We start from the raw sequence: 22,417 nt of genomic DNA, 5'->3' as shown, positions 1-22,417 counted from the left end.
CGTGTACTAACACTGATTATTTATTTGCACTAAATACAAATGCATTAAAACATCATTTTTAACATTTCACTGATTACAAGATGTTTCTCTAGTTCTTAAATATAAAAAAAAAGCAAGAGTCATGAAGAGCCACAAATGTAAATAGTTATTATAGATGGCTCCTAATACATACAATGTCAATCTAGTGAGTAGCTTCTACATGAGCAAAGTAGGAAAGGACATGAAGAGAGGTTGTAAACTGAGCTTGTTGGTACATGACTACTTATCTATATGAATACTTGGAGACATAGCGAAAAAAAAAAAAAAAAAAACAGAAGGTTAGACATGCACAAAGACTAAAAAAAAATAATCCTGGGGTTGTACTTGCCGGAACCACAATCTGATCTGATTATAAGGCATGCCGTAATTAGGGACTCCGGATTAATTATTGACCACCTGGAGTTCTTTAACGCACACCTAATCTAAGTACATTTACATTTTGCCCCCAATGAAATGCGGCCACCGGGACGCCGGCCTGGAACTAGCGACCTTGAGCTCAACAGCACAACGCCATAGCCACTATTAAGCTCCTGCGGCAGGTCAGACTAACAACTCTAATTTAAAAATACATATTATAGAATATAAAAACTGCGCTCGTGTTGTCTACTCTTGTCCCTTTTTCCTTTTTTCCTTTTTTTATTTATTGTTCATTACTCTAACTGCTATCCCCACACACAACTCCTCCCTTCAGAAACCCAACTACTCTGCTTTGGCCCCCAAGGCCTGGTGGCTGATTCAAGCCTCAATGACACAAGATCAAAGATTCCTTGCTGCACTCATCGGATCAGCACTGGTGAATGCAGCAAGCGAGACCCTGAACTTTTATTAATCTTCCAAAAACTGCAATAAGCTTGGTCTCTCTCTCTCACGCTGTGTCCAAGTACTCACATAGAAAGGACACAGTTTCAACTTGTAAGACCATTATCATAAAAACAGAAATGAGGAACATGACAGGACCAGATGCACATAATACAAGGTTTGGGTGGTTACACAGGATGCCTCACCTGCTATGAAGTAAGTTTTAAAAAAGCTGTAGTCATCTATGAAGATAGATGAAACTAAATGTATGTTGTTAGAGGCCATCTGAAGAAGCCAGCAGTGTTTTCCGCGGTCTGCCTAATTAGTCAATAAACAAAGCTGGCCATATGTAAATGCCCATGGTGATGAATATAATATATCCTTTGACTGTCAATACTAAAGCTATTTTGGTAACATACGATTCCAACACTTCCTGCATGCTAGGTCTTTTTTAAACGCATGTGCAACTAAAAGAAAGCACCCATTTTTTTTTTTTTTTTTGAAATTTTAACCGAGCAACAGCCCAGCTCAGCAGTGCTGCTCTTGAAGTGAGCACCATTTAACTTTAACAATGACATGAACAAGCTGTCCAGTAAATGTAACATGCTGGTTTTCTTGATAATTACCATGATGTTCATGTCAGCAATTAGCCTTGCCTAATTGGGCAAACGGTGCATGTTGCAATTCCCAATGAGCGTTCACCAACTTCTGCTATCTGTTTGCGGCTATCAAAACATGCAGCGAGTGTCCAATTTTGGGAAAGACATGAAGCCAGGTGCTGGCACAAATTTAGTGGCCACACAGATATAAATACCAAGTCATATCTGTGCAATTACAGGTTCATGCATGGAGCGTGATTAACTTGTTCATGAGAGCAACACTGAGAGGGCCTGCCCAATTCACATTTGTTGGCCAACTTTTCAAAACATTGCCACATTCAGTTTCTTAAGGACACTTAATTCTGTTTGCCAAGACATGTACATTGCATTTGTTGAGTAGTCGCCATGATATTGCATTGCTGTCATTATTTCATAAATTCATTCACTCTGACCAAATATCCCTACTACCCCCCCCCCCCCCCCCCCTCATGCTTGAAACACCACGTCTTCACATCGCGCAGACTACACAATAATTTCAGCTATGCCCGTGTATATGGCATGACGCAAGCATTTAACTTTTCACCACTGCCTCGCGCTATCCGTCTCTGGAACAGCCTTCCAGATAGCATTGCCTCGCTCACAAATCACGACGCTTTTTGCTGTAATTTGACGAAACATTTTTCCTCACACTGATCACAGTTTTATCAAACCGATTACGTTTTAAATGCATTGTCATGCGTTATGCCTGTGTTATTATTTTTTTTTTAATTTTTATTCACTTTTTTTTTTTGCTTTTTCAATATTATGCAATGTATAAAGTCCTTTGTAACTATGTAATGTATAATGTAACTTTTTTTCAGTTCTTGCTGTGTTTTTTGCAATGCTTATCTGTTCACTTCTTTTTTCTTTTTTTTACAATATATCTGTTTTTTTGCAAATTTATTGTGTTCCTTGTAGCATCGATATCTTTTAACCGAATGTATTTATTGTAACACACGCCCCCCTCACCCTATGCCTCTTCGTAGGCCTGTGAGGTATTTGTAAATAAAAATAAAATAAATAAAACAAGGGACACTGCTGAAGTCTTTCATATATAACAAAATTAGGTTCGCCTTTCAGATGTCCATTTTTTTGCACTTGACTGTTCTGCTTGTTTACTTTGATAACACAGTATGCATTTTTGTTGCAATAAATTTAAACCTTGTACAATACAGTCACCGACAAATTTTTCGGACTCCAAAAATTCGGAATTGTTGGATATTCCAGACTTCATAAATGCACCGTCAGGGTTCCCATAGAGCTAATGCATTTTCACAACCGATTTTTCGGACGAATTTAGGCCCCAATGTTCGATTTTCCGGACTAAATCGCTCGTTCCGAGCCACGCTACCCGTTCATGGAGGCCGCTATGTTGGATTTTCCGCTGGCTTGCCCAGGCTTGGTTTCCAGTAGTCTGCTCTATAGCCTCCAAGATTGGGAGGCGTGCGCCATGCCCGCTCTTCTTTAGCTAACAAAACGCTCTAGGGAACGGCAATTTTTCTTTTTTCTTTCTTTTTTGGTCGTGGCAGCACAATCGTCATAATCACTTTGCGAGATCATTTTTTTTTTATAGTTTCGGTTGCTATTTTGCATGTGGTGTGTGCACCTCGGAGATGTCTCCATCTTTGTGCATGTTTGAGCGTCTTCACATTTAAGGGGCTTAATTGCATTTGTGTGATCGGCGCCACCTCCTGTACCTTCGCGAGAGCCAAGTGGTGCTAAGTAACGGGGCTCGTTTTTCCGATCTCCATGGCGACCTCTGCTAAAGGAGATCGCCAACGCGGTGACACTCTGGTCGACTGTATGCGGAGACGACGTCAGTCTTGTGCAAATACAAACAAATCTGTTCGCCTCTAAGCGTAGTATGAGGCAGGGCATTATTAGACATTTTTTGTGCCATTCTAAGCCTAATAAATTTTCTTTTTTCGGGTGAACGAGTTTTTCGGACTATTTTTCGGTCCCCGCGAAGTCTGGAAAATCGGTCGGCGACTGTACTGCGATTCTGCTCGGCAGCACTTTTTGTGGCCTTGGGTCACTTCAATGCTTCCTATATTTGCGCTGCTCCTTATAAAAGTTTCACTTAATGCTACAGTAAAACCTCGTTAATTCGGATTTCACGGGACCGAAAAATATGTTCGAATTAACCGAATGTCGAATTATCGAGGGTATCAAGAAAACAATAAACAAATGCTTACTACGTCAACATGCTCTTATTTATTGAATGAATCAGCCCCCCCCCCCCAAATTCTGTTTCTATTTTCCACAAATGCAATGCAGAATGGAAGCTGCAATTCTCACCATCTCATGACTGATTAGCGCTCGCAGCACGAGTCTTCATCTGAGACATGCTTTTCAATACCGCGCGCACATCCAGATTATTTTTTCACCAATGTCGCCGCCCATTGCGATGTAGACGGTGCTCTTCATTTTCGACAGCTTTGCACTAAGTAAAAACGAAACTATTGTTTGCCGCAACCGCGGCCGCTGTGAACGTGATCATGCACGGCAACCTTGCAATACTGAAGGCGCGCGGCCGACGCACGCACCGAGCCAAAACTAAACTACTTTTTGCCACAACTGCTGCAAATGAAACCGCAAGCGCTATCAACGCATTGATAGATGGCAACTACGCAGTCATGAAGGCACGAGGCCAACACCGCTATGCTATGCGCAAATGCAAGAATAAAAGCTTTAAAGGCTCAAAGTGGCACGAAGCGTTTTGGTGTTGCTTTCATTCCCGTACGATTTCCACTGATGGCTATGGCAATGCGAACTCCGTCGCTTCGTTTTGGTGGACGCTAACACCGTTATGGCTCGTTTGCGTCGCAAATTAGCACTCGCTGAGCTCCGAGAGTTGTCCGAATTAACCGATGTGCGGCCAAATACGTCTGAATTAACGAGTTTCATTGCATTAATAATTGCATACGCCTGCCGGGACCAAAGGACGCGTCCGAATTAAAGAGGGTCGGAATTAACGAGGTTTTACTGTAATATTTAGTGCTCTTTCCCTGTTCTTTTCTCGCCTTTCACAAAGAATCTACACAGAGTAGCCAATCTTCTAATTCATTAAATCTTACTATTTTTGAAGTGTTCTTAAGGTTTTTAGTAACACTTACGGTAAACTTAAAATTATTGTCTAATGACAGCTGATAAACTCGTTATTATTTAGGATATTAGGCCAACCACAACTTGCATACTGCCAGTATATCCTGAAGGAAGCCAACAACCTGCAGTTGGTTTTAATGCAATTAGAATTCTTAGCCTACTTCGGCCACTTTGCGTATCTGTCTATCTAGCCTCTTTACGCCACTCTTCAAATTTCTCTGGTGCTTGGATGATTTCAACCAACGTCACATTGGTTCCCCAAGCAAAGCAGGATGACGCTTTAGTGCACTCTACCACGAATGCCCACGCTGAGCGAGGGATTAGTTCTCAGCGTTAGTACGCACCAGTGCGCTACCGGTGCAATCTCGGAGGTCATGCAAGAGGAGGGGGACTTCTCCACGCGGGACTTAGCACTCGCACCACTACATGGCGCGGTGTGTTCAACACAGCTGCCTGACACTTAAGCACTTGGAGGCCACTAAAAGGGGGACTTCCTGCGAGGACTGCTAGATGGCGCAGCATGTTCAGAGGGAAGCACGAGAGAGGAGCCTGACCTGCAGTACACAGCTCATACACAACGTATTTCAGTGGTGGCAATACAGTGTCGCTACGTGGCTTGAATGCTAATCATCGCCAACAGTCATAGCAAGCTGGGTTCAGCTGGAATTTCTTTAAATTAACAGAGACTTTCCAGCCGCACTTTGCAGGCTTTACAAAAGTGGATTATGCAAGTGGCTTGCTTCGAGGAGATCCAGATCGTGGCTCAGCACAGTAGCATATGACACAAGCCGAGCCCTGCTGAGGGCACTCGCTGTGCCTGTGCGAAACTACGGCCACTGCAAGAGTTAGAAGTGCCACAGAGAGGAGGCCACAAGGTTCTCTTTAAAAGAACCCTTATACACAACACCACAGAAGTATAGATAAACTGTGCGTTCCAAGTTAGAAGCAGCTTAAGTGAAAGAACAGAAATAGACTATATAAACTATGGATAAACTGTGCGTTCCAAGTTAGAAGCAGCTTAAGTGAAAGAACAGAAATAGACTATATAAACTATTCCTTCATGTGGCTCTCTGCCTTTCGGACTACACATTTCCAACACATTCCCGACTGTTTCAGAAAGCAAGCAATACAAATGGCAAAGAAGCGACAGAAATGAGCCTCACCACTGAGTGTTGTCAACAGCGTCGCCAAAGCCTGGTGTGTCCACAATGGTCAGTGTTAGGTTGACGCTGCCTTCCTTTAGAAGAACTCGAGTGGTTTCAACCTCCACAGTTTTCTTTACACGGTGAGATGGCCCGGGATATTCATTTGAGTAAATGTCCGTTAGGAACATAGAATTGATGAGCGTTGACTTTCCAAGTCCAGCTTCACCTGCATAAATACCCCCGAAAATATGGTTACAAAAATAAAATTAAAGAACTAGTTGCTGGACAATTTAGTCGGCCAGACCAAGTGGACTAAGGTCTGCTTCTGACTTGCCACTGAACACAGCACAAGGTCAGGCTTCATTATTTGGCTCAACATCCATGGATTATGTACTGCCAATGATGGTACCAGAGATACGAACACAAGTGCAAGCAAACCTTGTTAAGAAGTTGGCGAGATTATACTGCAAGCTAGCACCTGCAGCAGTTACTACCTCTCATAGGCCATTATGAACATTTACTGCCTAATTAATTATGGAAGAAATTCACATGTGCATTTCAGTTAAGTACAAAAGGTGACTACTTTGTCTTGCCTGTAGTTTATTGTGCTGCATGATCACAGTCTTGGTGCAACACAGAGATGAATTGTACTACCTTGTTTCATTGTGTTGGATTAACAGTTGTTGGATTAACAGCCACTTCAAGGTATACAGACATGCAGACAGTAGTTTATAAAAATTATGGTCCAAAGATTTCAGTTTATCCAAATACATATGTGCTCACCAGTACAAACTGTACTCCCAAAAGTACTGGTATAAATACTCTTTGGGCCTTTCTTGAAGATATGTTGTTTGTTTGTGGTCCGACATGCTGTTACCCTTCATCGTTTAGCTTTATTATTATGAATATGATGCAAAAAGTGAAAACTAGCTTTTAAATTATTTTTCCATGAATATGATTTTAGAATAAAAACAACCTAATTATGGCCATGGAAGTGGCACTTATACACTGCTAACCATGATAATGCAGCTGGGCCTGGGCCTTTCTTGAAGATATGTTGTTTGTTTATGGTCTGACATGCTGTTACCCTTTATCGTTTAGCTTTATTATTATGAATATGATGCGAAAAGTGAAAAGTAGCTTTTAAATTATTTTTCCATGAATATGATTTTAGAATAAAAACAACCTAATTATGGCCATGGAAGTGGCACTTATACACTGCTAACCATGATAATGCAGCTGGGATAGTAATTGTTACCATGTTTTGGATTTAGTAAATGAGCTCCACTGGTAACGTTCACAAAATACAGAAAGCTCTAACCATTACTAATGTTACCATTACAAACAATAGTTTCTGACATGGTGGAAACATATGCAACAAGTTGTTCCTAAAACATAGTATCTGTAATTTCTGCTACAATGGCAAAGTGTTGGCCAGGTTTGCTAAAGTGGTTGGACCTCTATTGGTGGCCGAATGTTGGCCAACATTAGCCTAATGTCAATCTCCAAACATGAGCTCCTCATGAATCCTGACTTGGGGCCAACCTCGAGAAGGTTAGCCAGGGCAGGTGTCACGCAAAGCACTGTCATCTCACGGGGTTTCCAATTATAAAGTCGAACCTCATTATAATGAAGATGCACTGGTCACGAAAATAAGTTTGTTATATCCTATATACGTTCTAAAGCATACATGTAGATATCGGCAAGAAATATTGCGATCAGGTCTATGCAACAGAAATGCATAGACGTGCCAGGAAAAGGTCAGCTGCAGATTTTGATGGCCCGTCGGCATCTTGCTATGCTGATACAAGAAACTAGAACAATATTTAATAAATTACATGGGCACACACTCTGCACCGCGGTGAAGTCGCAACCATACGATTGGTATTATCACGCGAGATCAGCGCGATGGCTTGCTGACGGCGTTCCGACTAAGCCAAGCTGCCACCACCACCAGACTTTTCACATACAGAGGGGACCGCAAGTGGATCCATACCCAGCTACTACGGCCGTTGGTCTAGACCATGCGTCTGATCTCCCACTTGATTGACGATAAGGTCTAGAGTGCGAGCATACTGACCGAGAGCTTCCCGCGACGGCTTGGCACCAGACACTCCGCTGGCCGCACTGCTTAGGCCCCGAAGCCTAACCAGCGCCGCTTCAGGAATTGGCATCCAAAGTTGTGGTTTCGGGCCAAGTCAAAAACGGCAGCAACTTTGCTCATGACCGCCATGTTCACGGCATCATGAGCACTGTTCATGCCCAAAACACTGTGCGGCATCTAAAATTTAGGTTACTGCCGTTATAGTATACATTGGTGATAAGGGTCGGTGGCGGTGCCGCAGAGAAGTCTGAATAATCTCGCAGGTCTGAAAAATCGGGCATCTGGAAAGTTCTTCGGCGAATGTATTGCACGCACATGCAAACTAAAATTTCTACTTTATGGCAGGATAGCATTGAATTAAAGCCTGACCAAAGAAATTTTTATATTTACTGGAAAGTGCTTCGGCGAATGTATTGCACGCACATGCACACTAAAATTTCTTCGTTACAGCAGGATAGCATTGAATTAAAGCCTGACCAAAGAAATTTTTATATTTACTTCTATATATCCGGGTTTTTTTTTGTGTTTTTTTTGTGAGGGTTTGTGTTGTAGAACTTATACTCAAATGTGTCGTTAGTGTTTTTCAAAGATTGTATTTTAAAACTTGTGCTGCTCTTTCTTTCTTGTATTTAACGTGTATATTCCTCAAAGTGTACGTGACAGCAAATTCTTGTGTTCTTATGCTTGTATTGGATTCTCACGTATGTTCTGTTATGAAATCTTTTTTTTTTTTGTTACACTACTTTGAAATGTATTTAACACTCACTCCTGCCTAAGGCCTGAACTACAGGCCGGCAGTACTTAAATAAATAAATAAATAAATAAATAAATAAATAAATAAATAAATAAATAAATTGCAATATGTGTTTTTATATCGAGGTTTGACTGGATTTTTTTTTTTTACAATACTTTTTGTGCAAAGTTACCTACGTATATTCCTATCCATGAAGAAGTTGCCCTTATGTGCTCAAACACATAGTATAGTGAAATAAATTTATATGTACAGCTTTACTTCTGTTATGAGCAGGAGGGACCAACTCTTCTCAGAGGGCTACGAGTGCGCGTGCATGAGCGAGCAGTCAAAAACAAAAAGGCTACAGCAAACCTAAGCCACAAATGCACAAAAAGGGCTCATCAAAGAAGCAGAAAATGCCTCTTTAGGTCAAATTTTGCAATAAACACGAAAAAAAGTGAACTTCAAAACAAGTGTTATGCACAATAAATCAAGACACTTTTGAAAATCCTGACATTCCATAAGAACACAAAACCTGCGGAATTCATAACGTGCTTAGCCTACTACGGAATGAGCGTAAGGAAACGCTACCACTCCTCTTGGGTCCATTTGCTCCGCTGTCAACTAATAGCGCCATGTGCGCAACAGACGCAGGACGAGAAGTACGAAAACGCGCGGGACGACGGCAGCTGTAAACAGGCGCCACCCGTCAGCCCTCAAGCAGAAAATAAGATGGAGGGGGAAAAAGAGAGAGAGAGAGAGAGAGAGAGAGAGAAAGGAAAAGAAAAGCAAGCGCGGCGGGCAGTCCTTTTCCCCGCGCCAGGCACACCCGCGTCCAGGACGGCGTGCACGGACGATGTGCAGAAAATGCTACGAGAGTACAACGGCCACCGTTATTTCCGAGCGATGCCGTTGAACACGCGAACGCGGACACAACGGCGCCGTGTCGTCTCAAGATGCCGGGAGAGAAGAGCCGCGGGGACGCGAGAACATCCGCGCATTCATGGAAGGGCACGTGTGGACAGAGGCAGCGAATGTTAGCACTATTTACCAGGGAGACTAAAATGAAGCGCGTACACGCGCGTGTAAAATAACCGTCACAGCTGCACCTCTCGGGTGTCGGGGCGATAATAGTTGGAGCAGATAGACACAAGAGTGCTACTGGTCGCGCCGAGAACAGGCGACAGGCGCACTCACCGACCACCATGAGGGTGAACTCGAAGCCCTTCTTGACCGCCTTGCGGTAGACCTGGTTGGGAAGGTTGGCGAAGCCCACGTAACCCTCCGCAAGCTCGCGGTTCCCGGTAGCCGAAGTGTACGACGGCGGCGCCGATCCGCCGCCTCCTCCTGAAGAAGACAGGCTGCCGGCCGAGTCCTTGCTCAGGCCCAGTAGGCCGCCGGCGCTGGGCGCCGCCGGGGGCACCGGCCCGTCGCGGAAGAACAGCTCCCGCTTGGTAGACAGCTGCGCCAGGTGGAAAACACGAAGAAAAAACGCACTCAACAGCGGCCCCGCGGCTGACAGACGCGCACGACGACACTACTCGAAGGCATGGCAGAACATTTCCCGAAGGACCCGCGAGCCTGCAATCTGCAGCCTCCATCCGGCAGAGGCGCTTTGCTGCCTGCGGCAAGGCGTCACTGTCTTCTTACAACACGCAAGCAAAGAAACGAAAGTTGACTCACTATCTATGCCCACGGCAAAGTAGCTGCCTTGCAATAACTTATGCCAAAATGTAATCGCCAAGTTACAGCGGCAGTGCTCCAGTCTGCGTCACAGCCGGCTGTCGCACGGACTTCCCCAACCACGGAGCACGCAGAACGGTCGAGCACTTTCCCAGATGGAGATCTGACGAGCTAATCGCTTAAACACCTTGAGTGCTTAGTGCTGAAAGACAATGACGCAAGGATTAGAGACGAATGACACGCGAATCGTGTGGTTCCTTTCATCACCATACTTAACACGCCATATTCAAGATATTCAATTGTTAGCTTCAAACCCCTATTTCGCCGCAGAGGGCCATTTATTTGGTTTTCCACGACAAAAACAAAGAACGAATTTAGGAGATTATAAGTAGTAAGAATCGGAAGAGAAAAGCGCACCGTGAAGCGAAATTCCGCTCACGCACCATGCACGGTATTTATAGCCGGTAGTAAATACAATGTCACAAGGGACAACAAAACGCGAGCAGGTGCATGGAAACCCGAAGAAAAATATTGTGCAGAAGTCATCGACGATGATTGCTAATGCAAACGAAAAGCCCCAGTGGGCGAAAGTTTACCTTGCTGAGTCCGACCAGCTTCGAAAGCGGGCGAGGGAGGCAAATAACGTTAGTCGTTCAAAAGAACTAAGCAGATGATAACCAAAGCGCTGCGATCACACTGCCGCTCGCTATCGCTTTGGACGTCGCGCTGTCAATAACCGCCAAGGCACGGCGATTAAGTGCGGACGCGCAGATTATTTCTAATTACATTCCCTATGAATCGGGTGGCGACAACTGATCCCCTAGCCCGTGGAGAAAGCAAGAACTAAAGGAGTGAGCGTCAGGCGGTAAAAATGAAGCCAGAAAACGTCCGCCAGCACGTGATCATGTCGCAGTAATCTATCACCGCCGCGCTCAACAGCTCTTCCGAAAAGACAACGGGTGCGGCAGCAACGTGCGCTGTTAAATTAAACTCTGGGGTCTTACGTTCGATCTGATTATGACTGTGGGGCGTTCTGCATTTCACCCTCATCGAAATGCAGCCGGTCTCGAACCAGCGGCACGCTGCAACGACGACGACAAATGCATACGTTACAATAAACGACCGACATTGCGAGAGAAAATGTGCACAGAGCTATAGTGCCTAGAGTACGGAGCGGTTGGCAAAGCAGCCCCTGAGCAAGTGCGCATCCATTAAAACCTACCGGAAACCAAACAGACTGGGCCGCTCCGCCGAGCCCAGGGCCACGTGCTGGGCCGACTTTAGGAGGCACGAAAAAAAAAAAAAAAAAGCGACTTCACGGAGAGTTGGCTTGCGTGACGACGTGCTATTTCTTTCTTTGCTCCTTGAGCTAGCCTGTGAGAGCTACTTCCGCGTTACCTTATATCGTAATTTAGCATTCTGCCTATCTACTTGACCTCATAACATTACCTATGCTTGTGACAACTACACTTCATCAGTTCCTTGCAATTTTACAACCCCTACCTGCTTAATTATCACAAGTGGCAGTGCTAGCCAGTTTACGCTTCTGTCAGCTTTGAACACCAGCGCTACTGCAAGGTGGGCGTTCTGTACAGCACTCGCTGAATGTGGCATTCCATTACAATGAGCGTAGTCGTCTCCATACCATTTTTGGGGCCAGGTATCATACTGTTGCAAATAATTGTTTCTGTATGTTTTGGTCCTCAGGCAGCCAGCTCGAACATAAAAAAAAAAAAAAAACCAAGCCACTGCACTATGTGTCATCATAAAAATGTCTTTCGCGATTTCTTGCCGTGCCGTTTTCAGCCTTTGCGTCCAATTTACCAAGTCTGTTTCTTTGCCTTTTGATGACTCCGGATTGTCTACTTCTACTTGCAATTACCTTGTACGCTCTTGTTGCCAGCTTTCTTGACCTCTTACTCCATTCCGTGTGCACACTTTTGATATACAGATGTTAACAACTATTTCTACCTGCACATTTCTTCTATGCCCCTAAGCACTGATTTTGCTCTGCACTTCGACTTCAAAACAGGCCCAACCATATCACCTTGCACTGCCTCACTTGCGGTTTTACTGTGGGTCTTCAATACCAATCGGCCCACCGATTGGTTAAAATACAACCCCGACGAGGTCTCAAACGTTAGGCACATAATGGTGTTTGCCAATTGGCACCATTACTCCTTCCCAAATTCCTCGTACCACTTTGTATTTATTATAGCCCTAAGTGGTTCCATGTTTCATTATAGCCAGACGTTTCACTCCCCATGCATCTTCAGCGTTTTCTTCTTTTTGTGTGAGTGTTTGAGTATGTCTTTTCTTCGTTTATGTATACACCCAGATATTTATATTGCTTGACTATGTGTATGAGACTTGCTGTTGAATTGATAATACGTATTTACTTGTTTCTTCATTAAATACCGTAATTCCCTATTTATATGTACTAAAATTAACGCCGATATGTCGCTTCATTGCCACATGTATTTGCAATAAAGTTGTACGAATATCAACTTTTTCGAATACGAACCGAAAGAAACTAACGAATATCAAATAGTGAAACGCAGACGCACATATATACAGCAAGAATTTCGGTTTAATTAGGTACCACGCCTCGACTAGAGCAAAAAGGACAGCTATCAGGGACAAATGATCAGTTTTAAACACAAGATCACAAATTGTCATTACAAAACCTGCACTAACAGACTCAATCACTTTAGAGCCTGGTCGCAAACAATCTCTCCAAGAAAGAATGGCTACTGTATGACTAGCTTTCTAAAAAAAAAAAAAAATGCTAAATAAATGGTTGCCGAAAACAGATTCTGGAAGAAGAGGGGGAAAAAAAAAAAAAAAGCTGCGGAAGGTCTTTGTGCTATCATGCACTAAGTCTCTTAAAAAAGCGACACGGGTGAAAGGGTCCGTTGCGAGGAAAACATCACAGCTTGTAGCGTAAGTAAAAGATAAAATTGCTACATGACAGCCAAAAACACTAAATGACAGACTAAAGCAAGAATCACAGGTTGCCACGTAGGCCTCTGCTGCGAAACCGAAAAGAAAGCTTGCGTTACCCATTTTGTTTCTCATTGCTTCGCAAACTTATGTCGTCTCATTTGCGATAATTTGCGATACTTTGTTCAGCAGACAGTACAGTTAACTAGTCCTTAACATTCGACTGTTGTGAAACATCTGGCACCCGCTGCGATAGCCCAGGGGCTACGGCACTCTGTCTCCGTGGCTATAGCGTTGTGCTGCTGAGCTCGAAGTCCAGGGTTCGATTACGGCCGCATTCCGATGGGGGTGAAATGAAAAAAAAAAAAAAAATCGCAGTTTCGCCCGAAAGGCGAAGCATCAATTGCGATAGCAAATTAGTAGAGAGCTATTCGGAGTAGGGATAGTAGATTTATCGGCTGCGTAACACTTGACACATTCACTTACTAACAGAATTAACAAACGTGGTGTCAGCGCGCACAAGCAAACATGAATAGATTATTATTATTATTATTATTATTATTATTATTTGCTTTTTACACATATAACACAAGGACACGAAGGAAATAGGAAGGGAGCAAGCTGACAACTGCCACCGAGAGGGGCACAACGCCTGCCTACTCTTTCAGGAGGGAATAGAGGAAATGAAAACATGAGGAAAGAAAAGAGAAAATAAATAAATTACGGAGACACAGATAGAACAAAACGAAATACAAATAATGTCTATAAACGGGAGGCCAATTCAGTGTCCTTCAGAAAAGTTAGCAGGGCTCTATGGGCCTGGTCACGTCGGGAAGCGCACCCCCTTGGAAATAGGCAATCGGCAAGGGTCGCACATTGCAGCCCAACAAGTCCACATTCCTTAATTACCATTGCGCGCTGCGCAACGAATGCGGGGCACTCTAAAACGAGATGTTCAAGTGTCTCACAGGAGCCACAAAACGTACACGACGGGCTGTCCACACGTCCTTGTCGGTATAGGCGTTCGCGCACCAACACAGACCCAACCCTTAACTTATATAGCAGTGTTCTAGCACGACGTGGCAAGCATCGACCACGAACAAGGGCAGGGACCGATCCGTCTGCAACACGCCGGTCTGGGTGCTGCTTTAGGAGGTGTCTGCGTATCAGAAGACGAGCGTTTTCAAACATGCAGGAAATGTCAGGGCAGTCACATTCGTGGTGGGCACAACTTGAAGCGAGGCGATCAGCCTCTTCATTTCCAACGATGCCCACGTGCGAGGGATCTACTGGGCAATGAGGGACACTCCACAGGAAGTAATTTTGCCTGAAGTTTCTTGAATACTGCATAAAATTGGGCTATTGGCATCTTGTCTCAGGAACCCGCCGGGGTGGCTCAGTCAGCTAAGGCGTTGCGCTGCTGAGAACGGGGTCGCGGGATCGAATCCCGGCCGCGGCGGCCGCATTTCGATGGAGGCGAAATGCAAAAATGCTTGCGTTGTAGTGCACGTTAAAGAACCCCAGGCGGTCAAAAGTAATCCGGAGCCCTCCACTACGGTGTGCCTCATAATCAGAACTGGTTTTGGCACGTAAAACCCCAGAAAGTAGAAGAATCTTGTCTCAGTCTGCTGAGGGCAGCACACTCGATGACCGCAGACAACCACTGTCAAAACGCGGGCGTGGGGAAGCGCGGCCGCCGCAGCGAGCGAAGGTTCGTGCGGTCTATCGCTTCAACGGAAACTGAGCGGCAAATGCACAGCGCATACAAAGGTCAGAGCCGTGTGGAGATCGCTTTCAAGATACGGTGCGCGCGACAACACCGACAGCCCGCACCGGCGCAAAGTACAAGAAGGCCGAGAAGAACCCCCCCCCCCCCTCCTTTGTTCCCGCACTGCCTTCGCGCTTTGCTCCTTTCGCGTGGGAGATTGCGTCGCCAGTTACCCTTGCACCCGTTGCAAGATACGCATTTGGTGCCGCAGCAGAGCGTCGCCCGCCCCCCTCCCCTCCCTCCCTCCCTCCCTCCCTCCAATCTGTCCATGTTCAGCCTTCCCAGGCGATCTGGACCGCGACATTAGTATCGATGCCTTCCACTCGATTCTATGCTACTCTTATCCACTGTTCACGGCCGGCTGATCCCACTGTTAGCGCGGGCCGAACGTCGCTTCGGCCACTGACGAAGTCGCGAAAAGGAACAGCATCGGAAAAGGCATCGCTATAAATATCGGCCTTGTACTCGGCTGTCCCTACACAGGGTGCCCCAGCTACCATGCACCACATCTTTTTAAAAAGCGACGCCTTCCATGCAGATGAAACCAATTGTATGTCGATGGCAGCAGCCTGAAGAAGCGCGTGGTACTTTTTTTTTTCTTCAGAATATCCGATTGCAACTCTATCTATGCGTTGGCGTAAGCGCCCTTGATATCTAGAACCAAATCATTCGTAACGGCTTTGGGCAATTGAAATCTCTATGCACTCAGTATACAATATTTTTCGAAGCGTCGGCCTCGCCCAAGCCTATTCTGTAATTCACCCGATGTCCATTTTTCCTCTACCCACTTTGACAGGTCGATTTTTATGACTTAAGACTGTAACTGGTCTGTACGAATTCGCCGGATTTCCTTTACCTTTATAGATTGGATACATCCTGCTTTCACGCCACCCAATTGGAATGTTAATTGTTTTGTTCATTTGCTCGATGACGCAAATCAGCTGTGCCTTGCTCTTTGGACACAGCTTGATTAATTAGCTGTATGGGCATTTCATAGGGTCCTACTGCCGTATTATTAGAGTAATTTTCTTCATTTTTTCTAGTATGTTTTATACGTCTTTATTAGAGCACAGCTGTTAATAGCCCGTTCCCGCGGCGAACGTCGGTGGCGGCGTAACAGAGCGAATGAGCACAACAGCGAAAGATGAAAGACGCGAGCCGCAAACGGCGGAAACCAACGAGAGCGGCCCCTCGTGTGCGCGGGAAACTGGTTTCATGCGGACCATGGTACAGTGTACTAGACTAGTACACTGTAACCACGGTGGTGATGCGGACCCGCCCGACAGCTCGATGCGTACTCGTATCTGGTCTCAGCTAGTTTCGTACTATCGTCTGCTCGCTCGCACTTGTTTGGTTTGGTCTGATCAGCGCTTGTTTCGATAGTCATGGTTTGCGATTGTTTTGTAATCTGATTGTATGCGCGACGCGAATTGTGCAGTACTTTCTGGAAGCCAAGCGGCACCAGCGATTACACTGGAACTTTCGACGAGTCACGTATAAAAGCAGACGCGCTTGACCCACAGATCAGACATGCGACGATTGCCGACTCTGCAACATGTGTCTCAAATTCTTTGCCTCAATATATCGCGAAATGAAAACGCGCATAGAGCTGCACTCAAATTTTGCATTATGAAGTATCGTAATCCTCGGTTCGTTTTTTTTTTTTTCATTTTTTTTTTCAGCTCTCCGGCTTCTCATTGCTGGGTAAGTCTGAGCTTGGACTACCCTTTATTTTCTTCATTTTTACGGAACATATCACTAACACCACCACCAACAACAATAAAGGTTCGCATATTCTTGGGGCTCCTACAGCCCTAACATGGTTCCAGAATCTTTTCGATGCGCCTTTATCTCCTCAGCGAATGTTATGCACCCAACGTTAAGCTGTTTTTCCTTGCACTGGTTTCATCCGAAGAGCACTTCTTAATCGTGCAATCCCAAGTTTTTTTGTCTTTTCTGCGATTCCTAGACGCGTGTTTACGCTTTTCTACAGCTTGTTTAATTTCTGTAATGCCAGCTTTTTGGCTTCACTGTGATCCCTATACGCCTGTTTACGCATGGCCATTTTCTTGTTCCACAGCATTCGTGCTTTCAGCGCCCTCTGATAACAATTTAAAGGACGAACCGGAAGGAGTGACGGAAGCGTGGGCACTTCTGCAAGAGGAACATGCGGCGGCGCGAACCCGCAATCGCTAGCAATCGCAGGGCCCCCGAACAAAAGAGGAAATCGAGAATGAGGAAACCACAGAACTCGGCACAACGAGGAAACGACCACGGGTCGATCAGTCTCCCTCGCCAAAAGCACGACCGTAGAGAGCCACACACACCGATGACAGGACGCGGAGGGGGATCCTCCGCGACTGCTCCAACCACGGCTGGAGAATGTCCGCGCGTCCACCGAGGGACGTGGAATGGTGCTCGAGACTTTGCACCCAACTGATCTGTCTGTAGATGCGCCCGATAAACTTGCGGAGAGAGTCGCTAAATTTTGCGAGTTTTTAGTCCCCATTTGGCCTTCCCGGATTCGCAGAGACTTTCTTGCTGGCCAGATTTAGCGTTTCCGGCCGCACTGTCAGAGCAACTGCTTCGCGGATCACCGAAGAAGCCAACTGTAGACGCAGCTGCAATGAAATGGTTTTATGAAAATGTTACGTGAAATAAACTGATTTCAAGTTTTATTGTTGACTAAGTGACTCGCGTCAATATTGTAGAATTAAACGCTATGCAAAAAGGGACATGGGCTAAGTTCACTGCCTCGGCCCTATTATTCCCCAAAGAGGATATACACGGTGTTTCACTTAACTTGCGCCAAACTTTAAAAATACGTGAATGCTACGTGGCTGGACTGAACCAAGGTAATTTTGTTTGCCGTCGCTTGGAGATACTCAGATTATTTCTTGCATTCGCCTAATTAGATAATTAGTCTTAATTAATCAACTTCTCAAATATCATTACATGAAAAGTGTCAATGAGAAAATTGTAGAGCAACATGAGAAACTCCCGATACAGCGTTCTGTTGCACGATACGTGCTAGATAGAAGTTTTTCCGAGCGCGAAAAATGCCCGCGATTACGCGCAAAGTGCCTCGAGCGGCCAGTCGCGCGACAATATTGCGTGTATTCGTGGGCTTCCTTCACGCTCGGAAAAACACTTGCGTAGCATGTATTGAGCAACATAAAGATGTATCGGGCGTTTTTCATATTGCTGTACAATGTTTGTCATTGACACTTTTAATCTAAGTATAATAATTGAGAAGTTGATTATTTATTACATTAACATAATTAAATTACATTTCATATAAGAGGCAAGAAAACAACGATACCAAGGACAACATTGGGTAAATTACTTGTACTTAGGAAGGGAATTAAAGAAATGATAAATTAATGGAAATTAAAGTGGATGAAAAAAAAAAAAACTTGCCGCAGGTGGGGAACGATCCCACATCTTCGCATTACGCGTGCGATGCTCTTACCATTGAGCTACCGGTGTTGTCACCGCCTGGTCCCTCAACCTGACTTGAGGCACCCCAACAGTTGATACACGCGCTGCCAGTCTCGCGGCAAATTACTGCCCGTGCAGCAGCAAGCCCTACTACACGGTCAGTACAACCGCAGGGATTCCATGCGCAAGCACGATTACGCGCGCTGAAGCGCAACGAAACAACAGGGGAGCGCCAGGTCCGGGATGGTTCTACAACCGAATTGGTTTCCTTCCCGAGCTTCGTCAATGACGGCCTATCCGTTAGCACCAGGATCGACCGGCCGTGGGCGGACAGAGGAATCGCTCCGCTAACATTATACCGGCCCAGCACAATCCATTCCAATGCTTACTGCAGGCACAAACTTCAGTCCCGCTCTCAATTGATGCGTACCATCGTATTTATTGGAATCAAATCACATATTTCCACGCCCCTGATTAAAGCGGAGAGAGAATAAACGTTGCCAAGACTGCTGGAGATCCGAGCATCCTGCAATGTAGGGGAGGACGATTATACACGAGGAAGATAAAACGGTGACGTAGTTATAATATATATATATATATATATATATAATATTAATCTTACCACTGCGGAAAAAAAAAGAACGGAAGGAAGAAAGGAAAGAGTGCTTAAAAGGGACACTAAAGAAAAATAATAACTCGAGCTATCTCGATAAAGTGTTCCTGTGAAGTCTATCAACGTTTTCTGTGTACCAATATACAACTTTGTTTCGTAGAAATTTGCCGCCCAAGTCGCCCTCTGCTGCTCAATTTGAATCGCCCCCACCAAAACGGACGAGTTCACGCTATCTCCACTTGACCTCCCCCTACGGCGTCCTCTGCGAATCAGCCAGTGCCGGCGTCACAAGAGCTACCACAGTACAGAACAGGTGGCGCACTCCTATTTTCCAGTCTGCAATAACTGTATAGGGACTGTGCCTAACTTGATCTGTTAGTTTGTGCGCATATATTGCATCGGGAAGGAGGATGTACAGTCGTTCACCAAATTCAAAGGGTAGCGCTGCACATCATAATTTTCTCACTCACGAAAGATGTGTCCTCGCTACGAATGACGATTTCGTCATTACAGAAGCCTAATCTTCAATTTAGCTCGACTTAATATTTACCCTTAAAAATAGTAAAATTACTTACACAAAAGAAATAAATACGGTACTCTATATAAGCGCGGACAACAACATCTGTTACATACAGGCCATGCAGGTCAATTTGGGTGGGTTGGTAGAATTGCATGGTGACAGCGAGGAGGAGGACGTGGGCTACAGAGAAGAAACAACGCGAGTTGTTTAATCTCGAAGTTCGCGTCCTTCTTCGCGCTGTTTATTCGTCACCATACAAGCTATGCCACGATTTGTTCTCTCTTTCTAACGTGACACGAAATATCAGAATCGCACATTCACAACAAAAATCTGTCGCTACATACAGGCAGGCTATACAGCTGAGCAGTTGGTGTTGCGCTATCCTGCTCGGAAACCCATACTGCACAGGTCTCGAGGAGGTAAAGCACACAGTACCACGACCAATGCCGGCCAACTGTTACATCCCGATTCACCCGATATTCCTTGTGATGGCACGTTTAGCAATGCATAACTGTTTCCAACGGCATACGTCACGAACCCCTCGCGAGCTAAGGCTTTTTTTTTAATCTTTCGATAATTCTCTAAATACACAGTACCGAATCTAACCGATAGCACCGACGCCAAAGAACCGATATATCGTGCGCCGAGCGCGACAGAACAGGAAGCGTTTCGTTCGTGGAGTGACTGCGACAGCGCGTAAGATTTAGTACAAAGCAGCTCAAGAAGGGCAAAGGTGAAAATGAGGATGCTTCTATGCTAGCACCTGCACGACAGAGACAGTCCCAACTAACACGGGATTTCTGGCGAGTTTAGACACGCGCCGAAACAAAGACACTTGTGTCCGAAGAACGTTGCACTTCAGTGGCATCTTGCGAAATTTCAACGAAACGTTTCTTATCAAGACAAGAGGCTCACAGCGTCAACTTGAGCAGTCGCCGGCGGGCCCAGGGTTCAAAGACCCGTATCGTGAAGGAACAGAAAAAAAAAAAAAAAAAAAAAAAAAACGCGGCATTCGACCTCGGCTGACGGAGATGTAAGGCAGCCCTAAGAGACAAGAGCGCAGGGGCACGGCGCTTCCCACGCCAAGTGCCAGCACGGAGAAACATGAATGGGGAGACACGAATCTGACCTGCAGCCATTCGTTTAACGCGGAATATTTAGTAATAACGCTACTGTTTGACAAGAATACCGTCATTAGATTTATGCTTGGCTCGGCAAAGCTTTAACTGGTTCATGTTATTAAAGCTAAAAGCGTAGAGGCCTGGGCGAGTTGATAATTCCTAGCAAAACGAGCGCAGCGCGGACGACGGGGACAGAAAAACACAACGCGATGTTGACTTGATTGGAAGCCAGCGCCGCGTGTGCCTTTCTTTCTGCATCCCGCGCTGTGCTCATTTTGCTACGTGATTAAAATTCTTAAAACCGGCTAACGAATGACTAACATTTACCGGCTTTAAAATAGGCCGATCACAAAACTACAGCTAGGGGAAATTAGTATATATGCCGAGCGGTCGCATTGAACAAACCGCTCTTTAAATTGCCGCCGCGAACGACGCTTATCCAAGCCTGCACAGTATACCAGTGGGCGCATGCGAATATTGAATTGGCAGCCAGTGGAGACCGCACACGGAGGGCATGGGGGAATCGCGTTTCTCGCGACGCAGATTTCCAACGAGAAATGCGAGTTCACAGAGTAGATTTGGGAGACGGCGCATGCACAACAAGTACTGCCGTTTCCTTGTCCGCACCGGAAGGCACCCCCGCTCACCAGCCAGCGCCGCCGTCTGGACAGAAAGAACGATGCTCCGCGGAAGCACGCGCGCACACACACACACACTCATACACACTCACGGAGCTGGTCAAGGTCAGGGCCGCAAAGGATGGCAGTTGGGACGACGGTGGCAGCGGCGGCGGCTGCTTGTCGGGCAGCGGCGGTGGCGACGAGGAGCGCGACGACGACGGACTCTCGTAGACGCGCGGTCGACCGGAGAAGCGCTCGAGGCCCGCGTAGCGGTAGCCCAGCCGCGCGCTGGGCACGTCGGCTGCGCCCGAGGACGCCGACCGGCGGGGGAGCGCCGGCATCGATGCCACTACGAGACTCGGGCGAGGTGTAACCGAGGAATACAGCACGCCCAGATGTGTGCCCGCTCAACGTACACTACGATGGGCGATGGATGGGAACGAAAGACGGTCAGGCACTACCCGGCGGTGCTTCGGGGGAGAAATGATTTGTCAGAGTGAACGGAGAGAGAGGACGCCGCCTGCAGCAGCAGCGCCTGGTGCAGTGCGGCTGGCAGAGCTGGCGAGAGACGCGCGAAGCCAAACACAGAGAAAACAAGCGAAGGAGGGGTCGAGAAAAACTGAAACCATGAGGGGAAATGGGCGAGGAGAGACAACGGCGAGAAGGGGAAGGGGGAGCAGAAAGAGAGCAGCATCCATGCCACCCCCCGCCCGGCCGAAAATACGACCCCGACCATGCGGCGAACACGAAGAGCGCGCCCCCGCCCCCCCCCCCCCCCCCCCCCCCCCCCCCCCTCCTTCTACCATCAGGACCAGACTTCCGACAGTGCTCGACAGCGAAAGCTTCCACACACGGCAAGCGGCCCAGACGTCTCGGAACGTTTCGCCGCTTCCCGGCCTCAGAGCGCGGGGGCGAGGTCACACCTCGGAGGCACGGTTTTGAAACAGCCGACACCGGGTGAGTTCGTTCGCCTTCGGCACAGAGTCGCCCACGCGTTGGTATCCCACTGGCGTAACAAGCGCATCTTCCAAGTAAAAAAATTCGCCCGCACTGGCCGCGCAAGAGGCCAGGGTCAATGGTGGCGATAAATAGGGCGGACGCGAGCTTCGCCTCAAAAATGGTCGAGTACGAAGACTCCATGCGTAC

At 46.3% G+C, this 22,417-nt stretch overlaps 1 protein-coding gene across 3 annotated transcripts in view; it reads right to left on the bottom strand.

Annotated features, from left to right (window-relative positions):
* The window catches only part of LOC119433396 (septin-7-like), a 95,499-nt gene that overhangs the window by 53,739 nt on the left and 19,343 nt on the right, over positions 1 to 22,417 (bottom strand). For 2 of the 3 annotated variants that reach the window (XM_049671583.1, XM_049671579.1), the window contains exons 1-3: positions 21,382 to 21,627; positions 9,760 to 10,024; positions 5,744 to 5,951 (exon numbers count right to left, since the gene is read on the bottom strand). In XM_049671583.1, coding sequence (XP_049527540.1) covers positions 5,744 to 5,951; positions 9,760 to 10,024; positions 21,382 to 21,612 — 704 coding nt within the window. In that variant the 5' untranslated portion in view covers positions 21,613 to 21,627. Of the gene's footprint in view, positions 1 to 5,743; positions 5,952 to 9,759; positions 10,025 to 21,381; positions 21,628 to 22,417 lie in introns of those variants that run through there. The other variant, XM_037700591.2, reaches the window with a different exon arrangement.

This window comes from Dermacentor silvarum, chromosome 1, assembly GCF_013339745.2.
Source record: "Dermacentor silvarum isolate Dsil-2018 chromosome 1, BIME_Dsil_1.4, whole genome shotgun sequence".
NCBI lineage: Eukaryota > Metazoa > Arthropoda > Arachnida > Ixodida > Ixodidae > Dermacentor > Dermacentor silvarum.
This window is presented reverse-complemented; position numbering and strand designations above follow the sequence as displayed.